Raw genomic sequence first — 20,306 nt, 5'->3', positions numbered from 1 at the left:
CGTTCACGCCTACGAGACCGTCGAACAAGGGCCGATTACGACTTATTCGCGGCAAATGGATCCATCATCCCCACCTACCGGTGGATCACACTAAGGCTGAATTTTGGGCTTCGCCGCGATTTTACGTGGCGCTTTGTAATCGCGGATGTCACCAAGCCCATCATCGGAGCAGACTTTCTTTCTCACTTTGACCTGCTGGTCGACACCCGCCACGGCCGGCTGGTGGACAACATTACGTCTCTATCCACAGGCGCCCCAGCACCGGCGATTCCGGAGCCTAGCGTCAAGGCAATCTTCGGAAGTTCACGCTATCACATAGTGCTTGCTGAATTCCCCGCTCTCGCCAGGCCAGCCGGAGCAAACACACCGGTTCGACACAATACTATGCATCATATCAAGACAACCCCAGGACCGCCAGTAACATGCCGGCCACGCCGATTGGACCCAAACCGCCTGCGACATGCCAAAGCAGAATTCGAGGAGATGCTTCGACAGACCATGGGCGTCCGCTCTCCACATGGTGCCTAAAAAGGATGACGGATAGAGGCCTTGTGGGGATTACCGTCACCTCAACGCCCGAACCATACCAGATAGATACCCGGTCCGCCACATAGCCGACTTTTCACACCAGCTGGCAGGCTGTAAGGTATTTTCCACCATCGATCTTGTCAAAACATATAACCAAATTCCCGTAAATCCTGAAGACGTGCCGAAAGCAGCAATTACCACCCTATTTGGACTATTCGAATTCCCATTTATGTCATTTGGCCTGCGTAACGCTGCTCAAACTTTTCAAAGATTTATCGATGAAGTCCTCCGTGAACTTGATTTCTGCTACGCATATATTGATGACGTTCTCATTGCATCGAAGTCAGAGGTCGAGCGTGAGGGTCATCTCCGTCAGCTTTTTCAACGACTACAAAATTACGGAATTCTAATTAATCTTAATAAATGCGTGCTAGGTGCAACCGAAGTTAATTTTCTAGGATATTGCGTCTCCGCCAAAGGCACACGCCCGCTGGAATCCCGGGTGGAAGCAATCAAGAATTACAATCCTCCGAAAACGATTAAGCAACTAAGACGGTTTCTGGGCATTTTGAATTTTTACCACAGGTTCCTGCCCAATGCAGCGGAGCACCAAGCGCCACTGCATGCCGTCTTATCAGGCCCTCGGATCAAGGGAACACAGCCCGTCACTTGGACGCCGGAGCTACTCAAGGCCTTCGAGGATTGTAAGCACAACCTTCCAGCGAGCACCCTCCTCGCACACCCCATTCCAGATGCACCGTTGGCTGTCGTAATCGACTGCTCCACCCTAGCCATGGGGGCAGTTCTGCAGCAGTATGTCAATAACACGTGGAAACCACTCTCCTTTTTCTCTCGCAAATTAAATTTCGCTCAAGGCAAATACAGTCCATATCATAGGGAATTGCTGGCGATCTACGAAGGTGTCAAATATTTCAGGCATATGATTGAGGCAAGACATTTTACCATTTTTACAGATCATAAGCTCATTACCTACGCCTTTCAACAGCGTCAGGATAAGTGTTCACCCCGCCAATTCAACCAGCTGGACTTCATCTCCCAATTTACTACCGATATTCAACTAGTGTCGGGACAACAGAATGTGGTCGCCGACGCCCTATCAAGGATCAAGGAAGTATCTATTCCGATCGACTACACAGCCCTCGCCAGATCCCAGGAAAATGACGAAGAGCTCCAGGGTCTTCTCATAAACGATTCCTCTTTGCAGCTTGAGCAGATGCTAGTTCCTGGGGTGGGCATGCATCTCTATTGTGACACACGCAACCCCTGACCACGACCATTCGTCACCAAACCCTTCCGCCGACAAGTATTTGACGCCCTGCACGGGCTGAGCCATCCAGGAGCTAACGCCACTACGAAGCTGATCAGCCAACGGTTTGTGTGGCCTGGTTTTCGCAAGGACTGCCGCCTCTGGTCTCGTACCTGTGAGCAGTGTCAGCGCTCAAAAATTTCACAACACAATTTCGCACCCTTCAAATCTTCTCTCCACCTACAGCAAGATTTACTCACATCCATGTAGACCTCATTAGACCACTCCCTATTTCTTCTGGATTCCGCTGCTGTCTCACAATTATTGATCGCTTCACACACTGGCCGGAAGTTTTCCCACTTGTAGACATTACAGCAGACACCGTCTCAAACGCCCTCCTCACCAGCTGGATTGCACATTTTGGTGCACCGCAACGTATCACAACAGATCAAGGACGCCAATTTGAATCTCAATTGTTTAAGGCTTTGGCAAACTTATGTGGTATTCCTCTTTCCAGAACAAACAGTTACCATCCAGCAGCCAACGGATTAGTAGAAAATCTCCACCGCACCCTAAAAGGCGCCCTCATGTGCCATGGCGGGTCCTGGGGGTCTATTCTGGTTCTTTCTGGCTATAGCAACAGCGATTTGTCGAAAAAATTGGCGTACGGTGACTGAACTCATATTCTCGTTTGCATTCGTTAGCTATTTCGCCAGATAAGCTTCGCTTAGTTCCTCTAGCGACGAAAAAGTTATTCTCGTTCTGTCTGGCGAGCAATTATCGAATGTAAACATTCGCCAAGAGCGAATTTTGCTAGCGACGACAATGAACTCGCTCTAGCGACTCGGCGAAGGAATTGGTGAGAGAACGACTCGTGATTTAATTTCAGCCATACACCATTATTATGTAATATTTTTGATCCCAATTAGTTAAATTGTTATTCAAATGCTCGGCATACAGCCTGTGTGTTGTTTAACCCGTCTTGTCGTTCTACGTAATTCAATAAATGGGATATTAAGTGGGTTATACCGTATCGGTGGCTACGGTTATACGCTACTAGATCCTTACAAGCCTCTCAACTTTGATAATAATCACCATCCAATAAATAATTGCCTATTTTGTGGACTGCAGTCGGAGATCGTGTGCTCAACCCCTGAAAATGTTGAAGTTATGCAATATTTGTGCCGAAGGAGGCGTTTGTTATGATTTGTGCCAGCCGAGAGGAAAGCTAGGAGGTGAAACAGGAGTGTAGGTTTATAAATCTATTATTCCTTGGTTTTGCTGACTTCATCAATGAATTCAAAATGTGACGGTGTTTACGAAGACAGTTTGAATTAGAAGAACAGCCAAGTTTCGTATTGGCAATCGAAAGTGAGAAAAAGATCGTACCCACTATTTGCATTCTGATTTACTAGCATGAGATGTAACTATAGAATTCATAATTAATTGTGAGTATATATATTATGAAGTGAAAGGGGGTAAGATGTTGAATGTTTTCGTTATGCCTTTTCCGAAGGATATGTTTGTCAAAGTACTAAAATAAAAATTACAGGTCCATAACAATAATCCAATAGCAATATGTGGCGTACGGCTTGGTATTTCTTGGTGATAAATGTATGGGAATGAGTGGGGCTAGTGAAAGATTGCGTGAAAAAGAAAGGAATTTGCACATTTCGTACGTAGTTTATAGTAGATACTGTTTGAGTTTTCCTTGGAAGTTGAGAAATGCAAATTGATGCAGTCAATACAGCTCGTGTGGGTAAAAAAAGTAAGAATGACTGATTTGCTCACAAGATGGTTTGACACATTAATTATAAATGAACTCGTTTGGCAAATGAGCATTTAGAGTGTGGAAGTTTACTAATTATTGTAATTTTTGTGACTAAGTAATGACCTCTCATCCTTTTGATGAACCTTAAGCAAAAGAAGTCTTCCCTTCTATGCAATTTTCTGTTCCAATGCATTGCCTTCAACGGAAAAATAGTAAATTCATAACCTAAGTGTTGTTCGTAGCCAAACACAGGTTATGTACTACTGTTAAAATCTCCTAGCAAATTATCTACCATGAAAAGTAGCTTCCGAGTCATAGAATCAGTGGTGCCTATCTAGATACCTCAGATTAATACATAAGAGTGCCAGTTTGGTTACCAATACTTAGTTATCTTATTTCAGGTTTGAATATTTTAATATAGTGAAAGTAAACAAAATGATACTTTATCCTGAAAAAGTTTGATTTTATTCCACATAATTGAGCCTTAATTCAAGGGAGAATGTGGACCCTTACACCTGAAGAATCATAGAACATCAAAGCCAGATTAATCAAAGAAATACTATATTAAGGTTCTCAATCCTTGTCTGCTAATGGAATGTTTGAAACAATCAGAGTCAGTTGTATTTCTTATAATATTGAGCCAGCTGGGCAATTGGGGGAAGCTGTTGTCCATATACCTATGTATTTGCTAATGAGGCTGAATTTACAGGAAATGAATGCATTCACCACCCATTATTTTCCATGCTCATCAGTGACCACTGAAAATGTTTCATCGATAAGCTCTTTCAAAGTATGTTGTATGGCGTTGGGCAAGATATGGTGGAAGTTCTTCATATTAGTAAAATTAGAGTTTGCAATATTTCTACTGAGTTTTAGCATAATAAACTCATTGTCAGTGGAAATATTGCAATTTCTAATTTTACTAATAACTCTTTCAAAGTCTTGAATGGAATTCTTGGCGTGGTTTTTTCCTAAAATATTAACCTTTACTACTACTTGTCGACATTTTACTAATTAATATGTTTAATAAGTTTCAAAAGGATAAGTGAAGACATATTCCTATAAGTCATTTTACATCACATATCTGGTACACATGTTAGTTTCTTGGGATTTCAATCCCATACATAGCTTTTATTAATTTTTTTCATTTTCCATCCATTGGACTATCACTAATGAGTGCAAAATTTCAAAAATCCATTAGGTATAATATCTTCAACACTTATAACAATGTATGACAAGATATCTCATTCCATTACATACTGTTAGAAGTGATCTACTCATTAAGGTTGACATAGTTCTTTGTAACATACATAGTTCTTCCATTAATTCCAGAACTATTGTCTCCCTGCCTTGCTTGTTACTCAAAATCCTTACCTTAATCACTTTTGTCTGCATTTCAAGCTTGATGCACACTTCATCTACATCATTTTTATCTAATTTATCTCCTGCAATTATTCCCTTTCCTCACTTATCAGGTTTCCTACTATCACTTCCTACTTTCTTTTCCTATGTCAATGTTATCTATACATTCCTGTATACCTCTATTCTTATCCTTCTTCTGGGTCAAAAGTACCAGTTTCATACTAAACCGTACTCCATATCTCTTAATCAACTTCTTTTTGCACTTTGGTGCTGTTATTTTCCCTGTGATTCTCCTCTTTTTATTTATTCCCTATCTGTCTCGCTCTGATCTGCATTGCTAGAGATATATTTTAACATGCATAGCTGCAATGCATGTAATGAGAATCAGTCTATGATCATGTCACATAAAAGGCAAATTTTCTTAAGATATTTATGAAAGTGGAGTGGATGTGAGGGAAATTGCTTCTATAATCACTTACCCAGACGGCACAGGAAGTTTTCGTACCTAAATACGAGGGTGGACAATCAAGATACAAAAATCGCGCTTAGGAAGTTACTAAAAAGGTTTTGTTTCTTTATTTCCTTTAATGACGAAAAAAGATGCAAGAGGACTGGCAAATTCATATGCATCGATAAAATTGTATCTCATCGATAAAACTGTATTCGGTCTGGGACTATTTTCTTTCGCGGGTGGTGCCATCGTGCCATATCCTCCTAGAAAGATCACATGCCTTCACAAGCCGTTGGAGATGGCATGGTTTACGTCACGTCTCACCACATTTCAGGGATTTTTGTGTTTAAGTTTGTGAAAAATAGAGTGTCTGGTAATGGTGAAGTTTCCCTTATTCTTTAATTTCATTCCCTGGGCTTCAGAAACGTGTTTGTGAGATATTTTTGTTAAAAATGCCTTCCGTGTGTGTAATGTCGGGATGTAATGGAAACTCCGGTACATGGCTCAAGTTTTTAGCTTTCCAAAAGATCCTGAGTTGAAGAAGAAGTGCATTTGGGCGATAAGAAGAAAACATTTCACCCCTACGAAAAACTGTGAGGTATGTCCTCTTTCTCGCTGTAATTATTTGGATGTAATTTTAAGTTAGAAGTGGCTTCGGGATGTTGATGCATCAACATCCCGAACTATTCAGTACTGAAGTACTATAGTACTATTCAGTACTAAAAATGGTGATTCAAAATATTGTAGCAGCAATTCTTTTGAAAATTCTTGCATTTTAGTTGTCTTTTTTGTATTAATTCATTCGGTAAACGTGTGGTTAAAGGAGAAACTAGGAATAAGCAGCCAAGTTTATAGGATCGAATATTGCTTCTTAGCTTGCCCTATGGTGTATTACACGTCGGCTTTCATCATTTCAAATTATCTTATGCTATAGTTTAAAACAATAAAAATATCAGGCATAAAAATATTTACTATATTTGCGAGCCTAGTAATTTGATTTCTCATGCAGAAATACCAAAATTTGCAAATGATTTGACCTAATAAGTTACATGGTATTTTATTATTTATTAATTTTAGGTGTGTGAGCTTCACATCGCACCTTGTGATATCAGAAAATAATCTGTGGCCTTGGACGAGAAGACGAGGAGAAAATTCTTGCTGAATTGAAGGTGCCCAGATTGGAGGAAGGTACCATTGCTTCACTATTACCTGTCGCCAAGAAGAGAGACATTGTGGCAGAAGTGACATATTTGTGGATGTGAATTTGATTTGTGCAAGTTGATGCTGTGATAGTGGACGTTCATCGGAGAAAGTATTGACGATAGTTTTTATGTATCGACCAGTCCTCTTTTAAATAATTTTGTATTCGAAAGAGAATAAGAGTAATTGTTTCGCTAAATTAGATGTGGGATAGAAGAGAAAATTGGAAATATTATTGTGGTTGACAATAAAAAATACATAATATATGTATTGTATTTATGTGGGTTTTTTCTTTCCTGCCTCTTTAAAATTTCTTGTGGTGGTGACTTCATGCAAAGTAAGTATAAAATCGGAGGTGTGATCTAAGAGATAACATGTTTTATTTTACAAGTGTTTATGCTGGTGATTTGGCAGGACTTTCATATTTTTAATAGGTTGATACATTTACTGCAGTGACCTAGAGACTTTTACTCATCCCAAATAATTTTTCAAATACTTTAGCGCCTGATATGGGTAAGTTTTAGTAGCTGAGACTGAACTATACGTTAATTTTTGCTTGCATTTTGATGAATTCGATCATACTAATAGCAGATGTGTCAGCAATCCTATTTCATCGGCAGTTTTTATTTAAAAACTTTATTTCGTCAGGCTTTAGGGTAAGCTTTTTAATGCTCGTGGGCTATGTGATGTCTTATTTAGTGCCAAAATTAATAAGAATTTACTCTTATTAACATCTCAAGGTTTCCAAGTAAGTACGAGCCATTTAAGAATGCTGGATGCTGGGGATGCGTGAATTAGCCTTGAGAATCTCATTTTTCGCAGTTATTTAAGTGGCCGAATAAGTTTTGTAAGTTCTCAATAGGTAAATAGTACTGTATCATGGTAATTAGAATTCATGATATAGTATTATTTACCTATTGAGAACTTACAATTCATAATGATTCATAACATTCTCGCAACGGTTGGTAGCTATCGATTGTGTTGCGTTCGATACATTTTTCGATCGTACGAGTTACGATATATCTAATTTTCGACCCAATCGATTGAGATTAGCCTGAGTGCTGTGTTCCTGCGCGCTTCGTATCCTATCGTACGTGCTTCATAGCGGACATTCACATGCCGCGTACGCGCTTCGTCGACAGGCCGCGAATGGAAATTATCCATTGACGAAAAGCGACGGAGCGGCATAGTATCCCCGTAGTCAATGGGTACTATGTACATACGAATTAGATACGGAGGGTTCTGTGCCGTCTGGGAGATAATATCGAATGAGTATGGACTCATGCATGGATAATCCGCAGCACAGATAAGCCGCACCCAGATAATTGGGAGTCTACCGTAGATCTATTATATCACACCCAGTCACTCCATTGAGTGCTGGTGAATAGAGAACTGTAAGGACATGCATACATCCATTTGAAGTCAAGAAATCTTTCAAATTATTATATACATATTCTCCCCCATTGTCAGATCGCAACATCTTTATCCTTCTACCAGTTTCTGTTTCAACTCTGGCCTTTTTAATAAAAACTTGGTTGACTTCATCTTTGCTTTTCAAAAAATAAGCAAATATTTTTGTGTGCCGTCATCAATGAAAGTTAGCTTGATAATCAAACACCATTAACTGACTTAACCTCCATTGGTTGACAAACATCACTGTGAATCAATTTTAAAACAGCACTTTATATCCTTCCTTGCCTATTTTCAAACGGGCTTCTTTGCCTCTTTTCCTTTGCTATTATAGCTTACACATGGACTCTGGATACCACAGGTAAATTCATAGCCATTCACCATCCTGGAAAACTGCTTCAATCTTTCCAAACTTTTATCGACACCTACAACTGCAGAATTGATGCAAGTTTTTACTGAATAATAATGATTACTAGCTAAGTTTAGGCTGCCTGGGGCCATATCCTGTTGCGATTGATACTGGTGTTCATCACACAGGTCTTTATTCAGCAAAAGACAAAACAGAACTCACATCCCGATACAAATGTACAATAAAAACACTCCCGCACACACAAAATAGTAGCTAACAGATTACACATTTCAATTCAACAGTACTCCCTACAGGATACCATCCACTACATGAAAATGTTATTGTATAAACCATTTCTTATATCTCAGAGTTCATTTACATCACTGCATTTTTATGGGAAGACTTTCATGTCATATTAAGACTTTCTCAAGAAGAGTTTCTGACATTTTCCTCACTACTCTTTCTTTTCAATTCTTATAGCATAACCTTAGCCATTCTAATAGTCACTTTCTTACTAGCTCTAAATTTCTGAGAAATCAACTCTGCCTATTTCTTTTTTGGCCCAATGGTCATGTAAGGATGCCATTCTAAAGTAAGTGGCAAAAATATAGTCATAGATACAACCAGTTCCAATAGAGAAAGCCTAGCACTAAGCTACATCAAATATTTATAGCATGCTAGCGATGAGGGGATTATGCCCGAAGAAACATCGACTGACAAATCAGGCCAACAGACTGAAGAATGTTATTAGGATTTCCATTCCAAATTTCAAGCCAAATCACTATATTTGACTGTGTCCCACACCTGGATGTAATATTTCCTAAAAAAAAGTTTTAATTGTATGTACTTCAGCAGCTATAACCTCTGGCTGAGTACAAGTTAAGAACTAGTCTGTCAATTCATTCACCCAGCATACCTACTTCTCCTCATTTGTCAGGAATTCTAAACACTTGTTAGATGTGCTATGGATGTGTTCAGAAAATAACCAAAGTTGCATTTAGAAAGGAACCTATCTCACTGTCTATGAGTCTTATTTTCAAATTTTAAATGTGCCGAACCTCTTCAGCACATTAAATATTGGAAAGTGTACATGGATCTCTTCAGGAAACCTGTAACAGCCACCTCTAGTAACATTAATGGTATCACACGTGAGCATTGAATGAGTGCATATTTTATTCTATGTAGTTCCTTCTGTAAAAATGGTACCTATTTCAAAGCTTATAAGCAATGTCCTTGAACAATGTATTGAGATCTCATTCTATTATAAGTTTATACATGTCCCTCTGATGCGTCATCAAAATGGATTGCATTAAATGCGAAACAGAGAATATGGAGTATTGTTAGGATTTACTGTAGATACATCGCCACCTTCAGGCTCAATGCACTCCCACAAGTCTTGGTGCTCCAGATAATTGCTGACTTGGAACTTCCAATCCTGGTAGTCACTCATGCCGGTCAATTTCTTTATGACCCCTGAAAATGCACTCCCACCTGCACTTCTGCTGCCGTCATCAGCCATATCACCTTTTTTTAGTAACTACAACAAACAAAAAAAAAGGCCACGAACTAAAAGTAAAATTCGAGAATGGCACCATGCGGTCCGTAGCGATATACATACAAGTCACTTTTCCACGAAGATAACAATCGACCTGCTATTTAACTTCGTTAGTAACAATCCCATCACAAAATGAATTAATTCACGCGACTTCTGGGCCCATAACCTGTTAGGATTGGGTAGGATAATTAAATAATTAACATATGGCGCTGTATAGGTGTGAAATCTTGATTTAAACTCGCGCCAAGTTCTTTTTGCACAGTGTGTTTCAGCTGTTTCTATTTTATTTGTGTGCTTCTTTTGTTTGTCTGTATAAGTTTTTACTTCCGGTTTTTTCTAATGAAGATTTCACACCTATACAGCGCCATATGTTAATTATTTAATTATCCTACCCAATCCTAACAAGTATGACAGTGGTGTTTGATTCTACTGTTCCTGGAAGGGTCAGATTAAAATCAGTTTTGAAAGACTTCTCCGGTTTCTGCCTAGTGATTGTTGATATTGCTGTCAACATTTCAGTAACCAAGTTTGTTTCCACCCAGATGGGCTGCTATGTGTGTGAAATTGTCGGACTTGAAGACAATAGCTTCAATCATTACACAGGATATGCATTCAGTAATGCCTAGAAGCCGACAGTGAAGAGCATACAATTGGCTTGCAAATGGTGCAAACCAGCCAATCAGAAAAGACCTCAGGAAGAGTACCATGATAGCAGGCAAATTCACCGACCTGAAGTTAGCAGTGAAGAATGCCTGAAGGAACTGACTCAATTCTTAAAATGGCTGCGGCAATATCAATAATCATTGGATGGGGAACCTGAGTAGCCTTCCAAGATGGTGTTAGCCAGGAAAGAATGTTTTTCAATGAAATCAATGTCCTTCTAAAATTGACCTGCACTCACCATGGCACCTGATGCGTTGAGATGAAAATGTTCTGTCCACAGGAGCCGTAGTCGTCTGTCCAACGGCCATGGACATCATCATGCGTGAGCATGAGGCATCGGTTTGCCCACTTCTGAGCTGCTCGTGCAGCACCCTTGTGCCAGCTCTGCAGTTGGAAAGAACCCAAACATGAGTGGATTAACAAGCGGTGATGTTGAAATACAGTTAAAATCACCTGCAGGTAGGGACGAGCTCAAATTTTCTCAAGCTCATAATGAGAATTGGCTTTCGAGTATGCACAACACTGAAGAAAGAGACATAGTATTAATAAATCAAAAATATCTAAATTGAGCACAGCTTGCAGTCATGACAATTTGCTGTGAAGGAAGCCTCAGTAACTTATTATGAAAATAATGTTATGTAGTATGTTTGACATTTACTGTACATGAATTTTTTCCACCTAATCAGAATTAAAGAGCAAGTTTGAAGAGAAAAATCATATTTATTTGAAATCTTTTTTAGAAATATTATTCCTTTTTTCCTTTTCCAAGGGCATATTTTATTGGAAGTAAGGAAATAAAACTTTGTAAGGTTCACTGTTATTTAATTATGGGCACGACCCGGGTTTCGTAACTTGGTTACATGTCAGGTGACTGATCTTGCATGCATCATACATTTATACGCAAAGTACACAAGTGACTGATTTGTGTGTAAATGTATGATGCATGCAAGATCAGTCACCTGACGATGTAACCAAGTTACGAAACCCGGGTCGTGCCCATAATTAAATAACAGTGAACCTTACAAAGTTTTATTTCCTTACTTCCAATATGGAGAGGTTTCACAAAGTAAAGCCTGAAGTTATTAGGCATATTTTATGTTGCTATTGCATTTTTTTAATCCTTCTTATTCTTCATATTATCATTTTTGAGCTTTTTATTATCTGTATTTCTTTGTGATTAATACTTAGGGTTGTTCTAACCTTGAATGGATATACTATATTAATTTGACAACATACAAGACTTTTTTCCAAAATTATAGCTCTAAAAAAATCACCCTTGTCTTATATGTGAAGGTTCGACCTCCATGGCTTAGGATTCAATAATGGGTCCATTATATTTGCTATTATATTTACTAATTTATTATTCAGTTGAAGAGTGTTGTAATTATTATTGTCATTATTAGGCTCATTGCTTAACTGACATTATTTTTTGTTTATTTATTATGTATATTATATATTACTATTGTTTTGATTGCTTCTGCGATTTCAAAAGAGTTGGGATTGAGATATCGAATGAGCTTCATTGTATTTATACAATTATAGATATCTTGTTCTAAGGTTGCTAGATATCTCACTTCAATTTGTATGGCTGTGTGTAAGATTTAAAGGGGGTGTCCACTAATTACATAATATAATTTTGGCACTTTTTGAATCCCTCCACTCCACTTGGTGAGATATCATGAGATGCATATGCCTTTTCCCACTCACCCCTCTCTCTCTTGCTCTAAGCTCATGTGAGATTGTTCAAAATGCATATTTTCAGTGTTAATACGCTAATCTATGCTTCAATGCATTGGAGTTACAAAAAAAAACAATATTTAAAATTATTTTTATTATTATTATTGATTAGTTAAGACTAGTATTTAAGATTACTAAGATCTCAAATTTTTACACTGCTTCTTGCAGAAAAAATGTGATAATTACCAGGACCCACCTCTCCCCAACATGAGATTGGGTGAGAATAGGCTAAACCCCTAAACTCCCCTAAACCCCACCTAAACTCCTCACGTAACAAATGACCCAAAAAGGAACTAACTTTTGTTGTTTGGATGCCATGTTTTCACGCAGACTCTTTTGTCCTGCTAAATAAAAACTTTTGGGCTATGTTGCCATGTCAATTTGATATTTGATATAGCCCAAAAGTTTGTATTTAACATGACGAGTACCTACGTTAGTTTTATTGAAGACTTTTTTGTGTTGGTAGGCCAGCTTTTGGTGAATAATTTTTGAAACTTGAATATGTCTGTTTAGATATTCTGTATTGGTTAACACCTTACAACCAGATATGATGTGTTGAATTGTTTCTGGCATCTGAAAACAACTTCCACATTTGTCAACTGTTGTGCTTTTATCACCCAGTATGTACTTTGCATAATTTTTATTGTGGATAACCAAGTCTTGCATCAAATTGACGAACCCTTCGGTTTCTCCATAAAGCTCACCCAATGCAGTTTGAAGAAATTTTATCAACATGTGGTTGATTGAGGTCATTGAGGTGTCGTCCATGTAATTCTTTCTGGGCCCATATTTCTACCTTTCTCTTTAATTCAATGGTTCTTGTGTTGGATGATCTGTTAGGCATGCCATTTTTAACCCATTGTGGTCCAACGTCGAGGCTGGCTCGATAGGCCTGGTGCAAACATTGGGTCCAATGTCAAGTTGAGCTCAACATCACATGGTTATATAAGGAGACTGTACAAGGGAAAGGTTTCAGACATGGATAATTATTAAATAATAAACTCTATAATTGAACCTGTAGCATAGTATTAGAGTCAGTGGAAGTTTACTTGGACCGCATAGGGGTAAGTTTATTGATGTTAAGTTATTGTCAGCATACATTATTGATTTATGCAACATCAAAATGTTTGATTTATTGTGAAATAAGTAAATGTTTTAATCCCTGTATTGGTTTTTGAGGAGATTCTGTACATCTATTTGCCCCCTACCTTCCATATATCAAGGCAAAGTTAGTCTCCGGAGATAGGACCCTATGGCATACCGAGGTATTAGTGTCATAGTTCCAGCCTTTGGATGATGTAAATTAAATTTTAAGAGTGATATTGATAAGAGTGATGTACATATTGATCTTTCTAAGCCTTCTATTTTGGTTTTGGTCCAGTGAAGGGGAAAGTGGTTAAACGATTTTTCTAATTGGAGTGATGAGTACGATACTATCGACATGAAACCTTCGCTAATATATAACAGTCTCTGCATTTTTTCTATCTAGCTTATCGAAATTGACATAAATATGAAATTGTAAGTTTTACATGTTGTATTTAATTGAATTTATTATTTTTGAAAAAAAAACAGTCACAACAAAAAATTCTAACCAAGTTAATTTCCAATGCAGCTTTTGAAACCAAGAAATATGCATGTGTAAAGTAATAAATCAAATAATAATAATGACAAAAACACGACCCGTCGGAGGGCATCGCAAGCGGCGAGTTGGGGGAACTAGAACGACTCACCCGCTCAGCGGGAGGGTCTGCGAAAGCAAAGGGAGGGTGGAGGTCGTGGTGGGGATGGAGAGTGACGTTCTCTAGGGAGGGAATACGGGCGGGAGAAAGGGATCGGAGCATGTGAGATGATGAAATTTTGCGAAGTCTTTTTTTATCTAGGCAGAAACGTGCGAGCCAAGTGCAGATTTGTACAGTTTGAATTTCCAGTCTGTCTCCTCTTGTTTGGGTCTACAACTAAAAACATAGGCGTACATTTTTACGATTCCACCATGTTTTTCAAGTTCTGTGTTTGGAGTATCATATATATTTGTGCGCTGAATCTGAATAATGTCTTACTTTTTACTAAATTAAGTCAGAACTTTGTTTTTAATCTCCATATCAATTTCTAAACTGTCACATAAAGAAGACAATCGAAAATATAAGATGCAAAATTATATGAGTGCTCAGGAGCGCAGCTAGAAATTAAGGCTGGGGGGGTTTAGGAGCAACACTAACACCGGGGTGTGTGGGGTCTGGTATACCCACCAGGATAAGCGGTAGGTGCGAGATTAATAAATTGTGGAATTTTAAAGATAAATGGTCCAAAATGGTGAGTTTCACGGCTTTATGAGGGATATTTTATTCATCCTTACAGTATTCTATTAGTAATATCAATCCAATTAAGTAAAATGGGTTAAACTTAAAAATTTCTCTGAGCTCTGGGGGTTTCCCCCAAAACCCTCGCTGCGCCACTGTGAGTGCTAACGTGTAAAATGCAACGTAATATGCACATACCTACTTTTCAAACTAATGCGTGTATTCCTTATTGCTTGCAACGTTGGATATATCAGTGGAAATTATATTAATACTATTTTGCTAATTAAAGCAAGATTATGCAGTAGTAGTAGAAACTTCTCATAGCTTTTTGGGTGCGGTCTCTACAATCGGAACTCGTGTTTCATAGATAAATCGATAAACCAAAGTGACGGAACCATGATTAGCAAAGTTAAGTTATTATGCCGAAAACGCTTCTCTCCATGCTGTGCCTTCACGTTAACAATATATTCGAGGTCAAAGTTGAACAAATTTAGCGAAAAACGACCACCCTCATTTTTTTTCGAAAATAGCCAACGTTGTCCTCGTGCAGTGGTTTCATTAATAGTTTTATTGACAAAACCGTTAATGTAACTAACACCAACTTACTGTTAACTGTAATTAACAATTCTTTTTCTTCCATTTGAAGGCTTTTCAAAGATTTTGTTTCATCATCAACTATAGATATATACAAAATGGCTGAGCCTTTTTTCAGCCAATTTTTTACATAAACGTAAAGAAAAAGTAAATACCTCCGCCTACCTCCGCCAACTGACTTATACCAAGTCGTTCTATGAAGCTTCTACATTGTGAATCTGAAGTAAAATTTTGCTCCAACTTGCAACCTCGAATTTTACATCGTTTTTTCGAGCGTGCGGTCGACTCCGGTTCAGGCAGGCGGCGGCAGGGAGTCTGGCGACGCGGCAAGCGTATACAGATGCGATATATAGATGCGATATGGCCAAATTCACTTTTATGTCTAGATAATAGATAAAATAGTGATAGAAAATAATCGCCAGAAAGTAAATTTAATAAATATGTCTAGGAATGTCTCTTGTTATGCAATCGCTGGGCTCTGCAAGAAGTACACTGAAAGGCTTCTTCCTTTGAGTGCATTCCATATACTAATACGGAGAATGGACGTACATCGTGGACTTAACGTAGTGAAATGGACTCTTTTATTTAAATATAAACTCTCTTCCAAGGCAAGAGCCGTCCCTAATCCATGAAATCCTCTTCCCAGCCTCCCATGCCTATTTAAATGTCTATCGACATGGTACACGCGAGTGGTTTTTTTTGCTGATATTTTCGCGAGCATGTTCTCTTTTTTCTATTGAAACGCACTTTCACATTTGGTTGTTCTTCTGGTGCGATGTTGAATGGTTCTATATATTTTATTACTTCTGATTTTCTGGAAAGCTGAATACTTACATTTATTTCTGTGTTGGTTAGTTTCATACATCCAATTGTAAAAGCATCTATTTTTGTGGAAGTAGCGTTGATAGTCTATTTTGACTGCATTGCAATTAATGTTAAATTATTATTTTTCTAATGATCTTTTTGATCTTTTGATTGAAAAATTGAATTTGCTTTACATAATTTCGGATTGTACTAATAAGTTAACTGTTGTTCGTTAAATATATAGACTATTTAAATGTAGACAGCTAACATCTAACGCTAAAAATATTTTTCACGAAATATATTGCTACAAACTTGAAATTTGCATCTGATAATGATAGTTGTGAAGCCCTTAGCGAATTCTTGATTGGAATTTTTTTGAATTTTTTTTTAAATCTAGGAGGGCGATTAACTTCAGTAATATAATTCGGCAGAAGAAAAGAATGCGTAGTGAGGCGAGTTGTCCCTTTTGTGGCGTCTCGTCGGCGTAAAGCAAATCGATGCTATCAAATTTAAGAGCAGTCATAAAATATTTTTGTACTTCTCACGATTGTTATTGATCCGAGAACGAACGCAGGCGAGCAGCCTAAGTGTGGCCCACAAGAAGTGGTCACTAGCTAGAAAGGTGTGCAAACCTCGGAGACGCACTTCTCTTTCGATATGGTCTGCTGTGATTAAATGGATTTAGCGGACAATAGAATGGTTAATAAATTGGCAAACAACACTCATTTTTAAAGGAACTTTTGAAATTATTCGATATTTGTGCGTGTAAATACAAGAAGGAGTTTGAAGTTCCGCGCAATGAAGAAACATTTTTGAGAGACCAGCAAACGAAACGAAAGGTAATAGCTTCCGGATTCAATCCCACAGACACTCAGCAATTGAGGAAAAAATTCTATTGAGAATCGTCGGAGAGCGTTTTGTCCACATCGTCAATTCTTTCAAGGGCAAACAGTATCAAGAAATTTTTTCATCAATTCATCGGAAGAAAAGTAAACATAGGAGAAGTTAGCCGATTTGTTCACTGTGTTCCTCGTGAAACGAATATTGCAATTAAAATCAACCAGGACCTTGTGCGGGGAAAATGCGTCTGCCAAGTGTGGTGTGCAGGTGAGCGAATTATATCCAACAACCCTCCCAGCAGCAGCAATCATCTTCCGCGCAACTTTAGCTGGCGAAAAATCTTTCTTTTTGTTTTCATGGTGTGTCATCTAAGGGCTGCACTTTAATGGAATGGAGGACTATATACACTTGTACTGATAAATACAGACAAGAGGGTTTATCAATCAAAGGCTGGAGAAGAACATAATGGGGGATAATTGAAGAACGCTTTTTGGAGTTTGCCTCCCCCGAAGGAGGATCATAAAAGGGCGATTTTCGATTTCTTTGCGAAAGAAAAAGTAGAAAGGCCAAATTCAAAAGGAATTGGATATGATGGTGCCACGTGAATACCGCAGGCTTCATCCGTCTGCTACAAGCACAATTCCAACGTCCCTTACAGTAGTCTATTAGCTATTTGCACTAAGTTGACTTAGCATAGCGACACAAAAATTGGGAGGGCGGGGCCCAAATTAAGGACCCATTTGCCCACACCTTCAAGAATGCCACAATGCTGTGATAGGGTTTGAACCAATGCCACCGACATTGTCTCCCGAAATTGACTTAAATAAGCTGGGCACTGATCAGCAATATCTTTTGAAAATTTTCAATTCATCTATATATACATACTACCTCGCAAGCCGCCTTAAATGCGTAAGGTAGAGAGTGTTAGGACTCCAGCCATTTGCGCATAAAATTTATAAAAGTCCTTTATGGTTCGGGGGAAAAAGGAATTCGCATATCTATCTGTTCGGCAAAATATCTCTCTTAATTTATCGATTCTGCCGAACTTGGAAATAGTGGGGCTCTAATATTGTTCCCCGTATCGCTCTTTAAGATCCATTCTCAATGGTTTAAGCAATCTAAGCCTAGCGCGCAGCCTCCGTGTCTCTAGCGGCTCCAAATCTTCCATCCTAATTCGATAAACATCTCGGTAACGCTGCACAGTGGGCTGAAATCGGAAAAAGCTGGCCAAAAATCAAAATATCGACTTTTTCATTTCACACCGTGAGTAGTATATCATAATTTTAGGATGTCCGGTGCATGTAAAACTGAAGTTAATATTTTTTTCAAAATAATATGATTAATTTTTATAGCCGGCCAAAAATCATTAAAATCTACGAAATCTTGAGTACACGATTTTTACGAAAAAGTTTGTTTGTTCCCCAAGCAATGAATTACAATTAATGATTCGGAATTTTTGAGGATATTCATTGATAGTACTGTTCTTTTAATTAAACGAAAGCGAACTTTTGCCAGAGTAAATTGTTTTTTATCAACTTTATGATTGGTTTAAAATATCGCCGTTTTTCGTTAATTTTTCACCCAAAGCTAGGATGAATCTAGTCACCGCCGATTGCCGCGCCTGAGATATTTACACCGAGAGTTAGTCTATATTATATATATTAATATATACGGCCGTCTGAGTATTTTCCTTTTTACAGTTTCAATGCCAATTGAAGCTCAACCCCCAGCTTTGCACTGGGAGTTAAGAGTGAAGTGTATTAGTTGACGCAAAATAAAAATCTTGCTCCAACTTGCACCCCTCCGATTTTTCGTGGTAAAGTAAAAAATAATGATGTCGAGCGGTTGTCGCGCCCGTGATCCACAATATACGGCGTAGGCGCTCAGGAACTTAGCGTGACAGTCCGTTAGAGAGAATAAATTTTCCCTAAATTTTGAGTGCATTGCATTCAACTGCTTATATTTTCGGTATATGTATGGTATGTACCCTCTTCTAATGGTTTACCGCTGGTTCTTTGTGCGCAAGCTACGTGCGTACGGCAATAAACCTAAACGTAAACGGTACGCGCGCTCCCCAAGCCCTTTGTCCTCGGCGGCTACCCCTTTATGCACCCAGATTTGTTCTTTCAATATGAACACGCGCAAATGTTTTCATTCTACAAATCGCGTTTTCCCAAAATATGCCGTTTGGCCGATTGGCTCTCTCATTTGTAACCGAGGGCACAACATTAGTCTCCTTTCAGTATTCCTTGTTAAAGTTTGTGCCGAAGGACGTTCACAGAGAAGTTGCCAAGTTATGAATACAATGGAAGTGTCTCGCCAAGATTGACATAGGGTGATCTTGGCAAATAGAGGGTCCATGGAGCAGATTCGGTTCGAATCTTTTTGGAGTTTTTACGAAAAAAACCTTGTTTTGGAAGGGGCAGAGTAATTAAAAACGTTGCTTGAGGCCTTCATTCAAATAATGCTTTTTCATCAATATTTTCAAAAGTGAGATGAGTGCCTGAGAATGAATAGTAGATTTATGACAACTTTTCATCTCAGTGGGTTTTCTTAATCACTACTTTGGATGTTATTTAATGCCTTAAAACTACTACTTTATCCATGGTATCACATGCCACCAACTATTCACAAAGTTTTAATACATGAGGCGGAAATTGTGAAAAATGCCATGCTTCCTATTGAGCAGCTTTCCAAAGAGGAGTTGGAAGCCCGCCACAAGTATAGAGGAAGATATTGTGAAAAACACACCAGGAAAGTTTCTAGGATTGCCTCGAACCATGACCTTTCCATACAATTCAGCTTACATCAGATCCTTTAATTCTTAATCTGTGGGTGTTCCAGGTGAAGTAAAAAAAAACTAGAGGTAAAAAAAATCTTCCAATTAATAGCAAAAATATTTTATAATGTGCGAAGTCTTCATTCTCTGACTCAGAATAGGATATAAATTGGCACTTTTTTTGAGCAAGTAGCAATAAACATATTTGTAAGTTGTATTCATCTTTATTATAACTCACCAATTACCAATATTTACGGTTTTAAAGACTCAATTGCAATTTTAAATCATTACTTACCTTAAGAAAAGCTATCAGATAGCTAATTCACTGTCAACAGCATAAAAAATTGTATCTTTCATTGATATTTCCGTATCAAAATTTTGAGTTGCCCCTGGCAACTAGGGTTCCCGTATCACTTTTACCTTTTTTAGTTTTATTACCCTCTTAAAAAATGTTATGGCCTCCATCGTCCTAAATAAGTTTCATTGTATCTTTGAAATACAGAATTTGCTGAAAGTTTCATTAATTTAGCAATATTTACGCCAACAGCGATTTTTAGCTTTCAGCATTTTTCGATTTCAGCTCCCTGTGAGCTGTGTGCGCCCGCAGCCCTTTTTGACGAATCGCGCGGCCTTCCTATGTTTTTAATTCAGCTCAAAAATTTAACCATTCTGCACCGGATCCCATATGCTCGCTGCATA

General features: G+C 38.4%; 1 protein-coding gene across 2 annotated transcripts in view; it reads right to left on the bottom strand.

Annotated features, from left to right (window-relative positions):
• Positions 1 to 20,306, bottom strand: part of LOC124168833 (cysteine-rich secretory protein 2-like) — a 246,204-nt gene that overhangs the window by 21,294 nt on the left and 204,604 nt on the right. For both annotated transcript variants that reach the window (XM_046547168.1, XM_046547167.1), the window contains exon 4: positions 10,795 to 10,940. In XM_046547168.1, coding sequence (XP_046403124.1) covers positions 10,795 to 10,940 — 146 coding nt within the window. The remainder of the gene's footprint in view (positions 1 to 10,794; positions 10,941 to 20,306) is intronic.

The sequence above is a fragment of the Ischnura elegans genome, chromosome 12, assembly GCF_921293095.1.
Source record: "Ischnura elegans chromosome 12, ioIscEleg1.1, whole genome shotgun sequence".
NCBI classification, from domain to species: domain Eukaryota; kingdom Metazoa; phylum Arthropoda; class Insecta; order Odonata; family Coenagrionidae; genus Ischnura; species Ischnura elegans.
The sequence above is the reverse complement of the archived record's forward strand: the minus strand, read 5'-3'. Positions and strand labels throughout refer to the sequence as shown.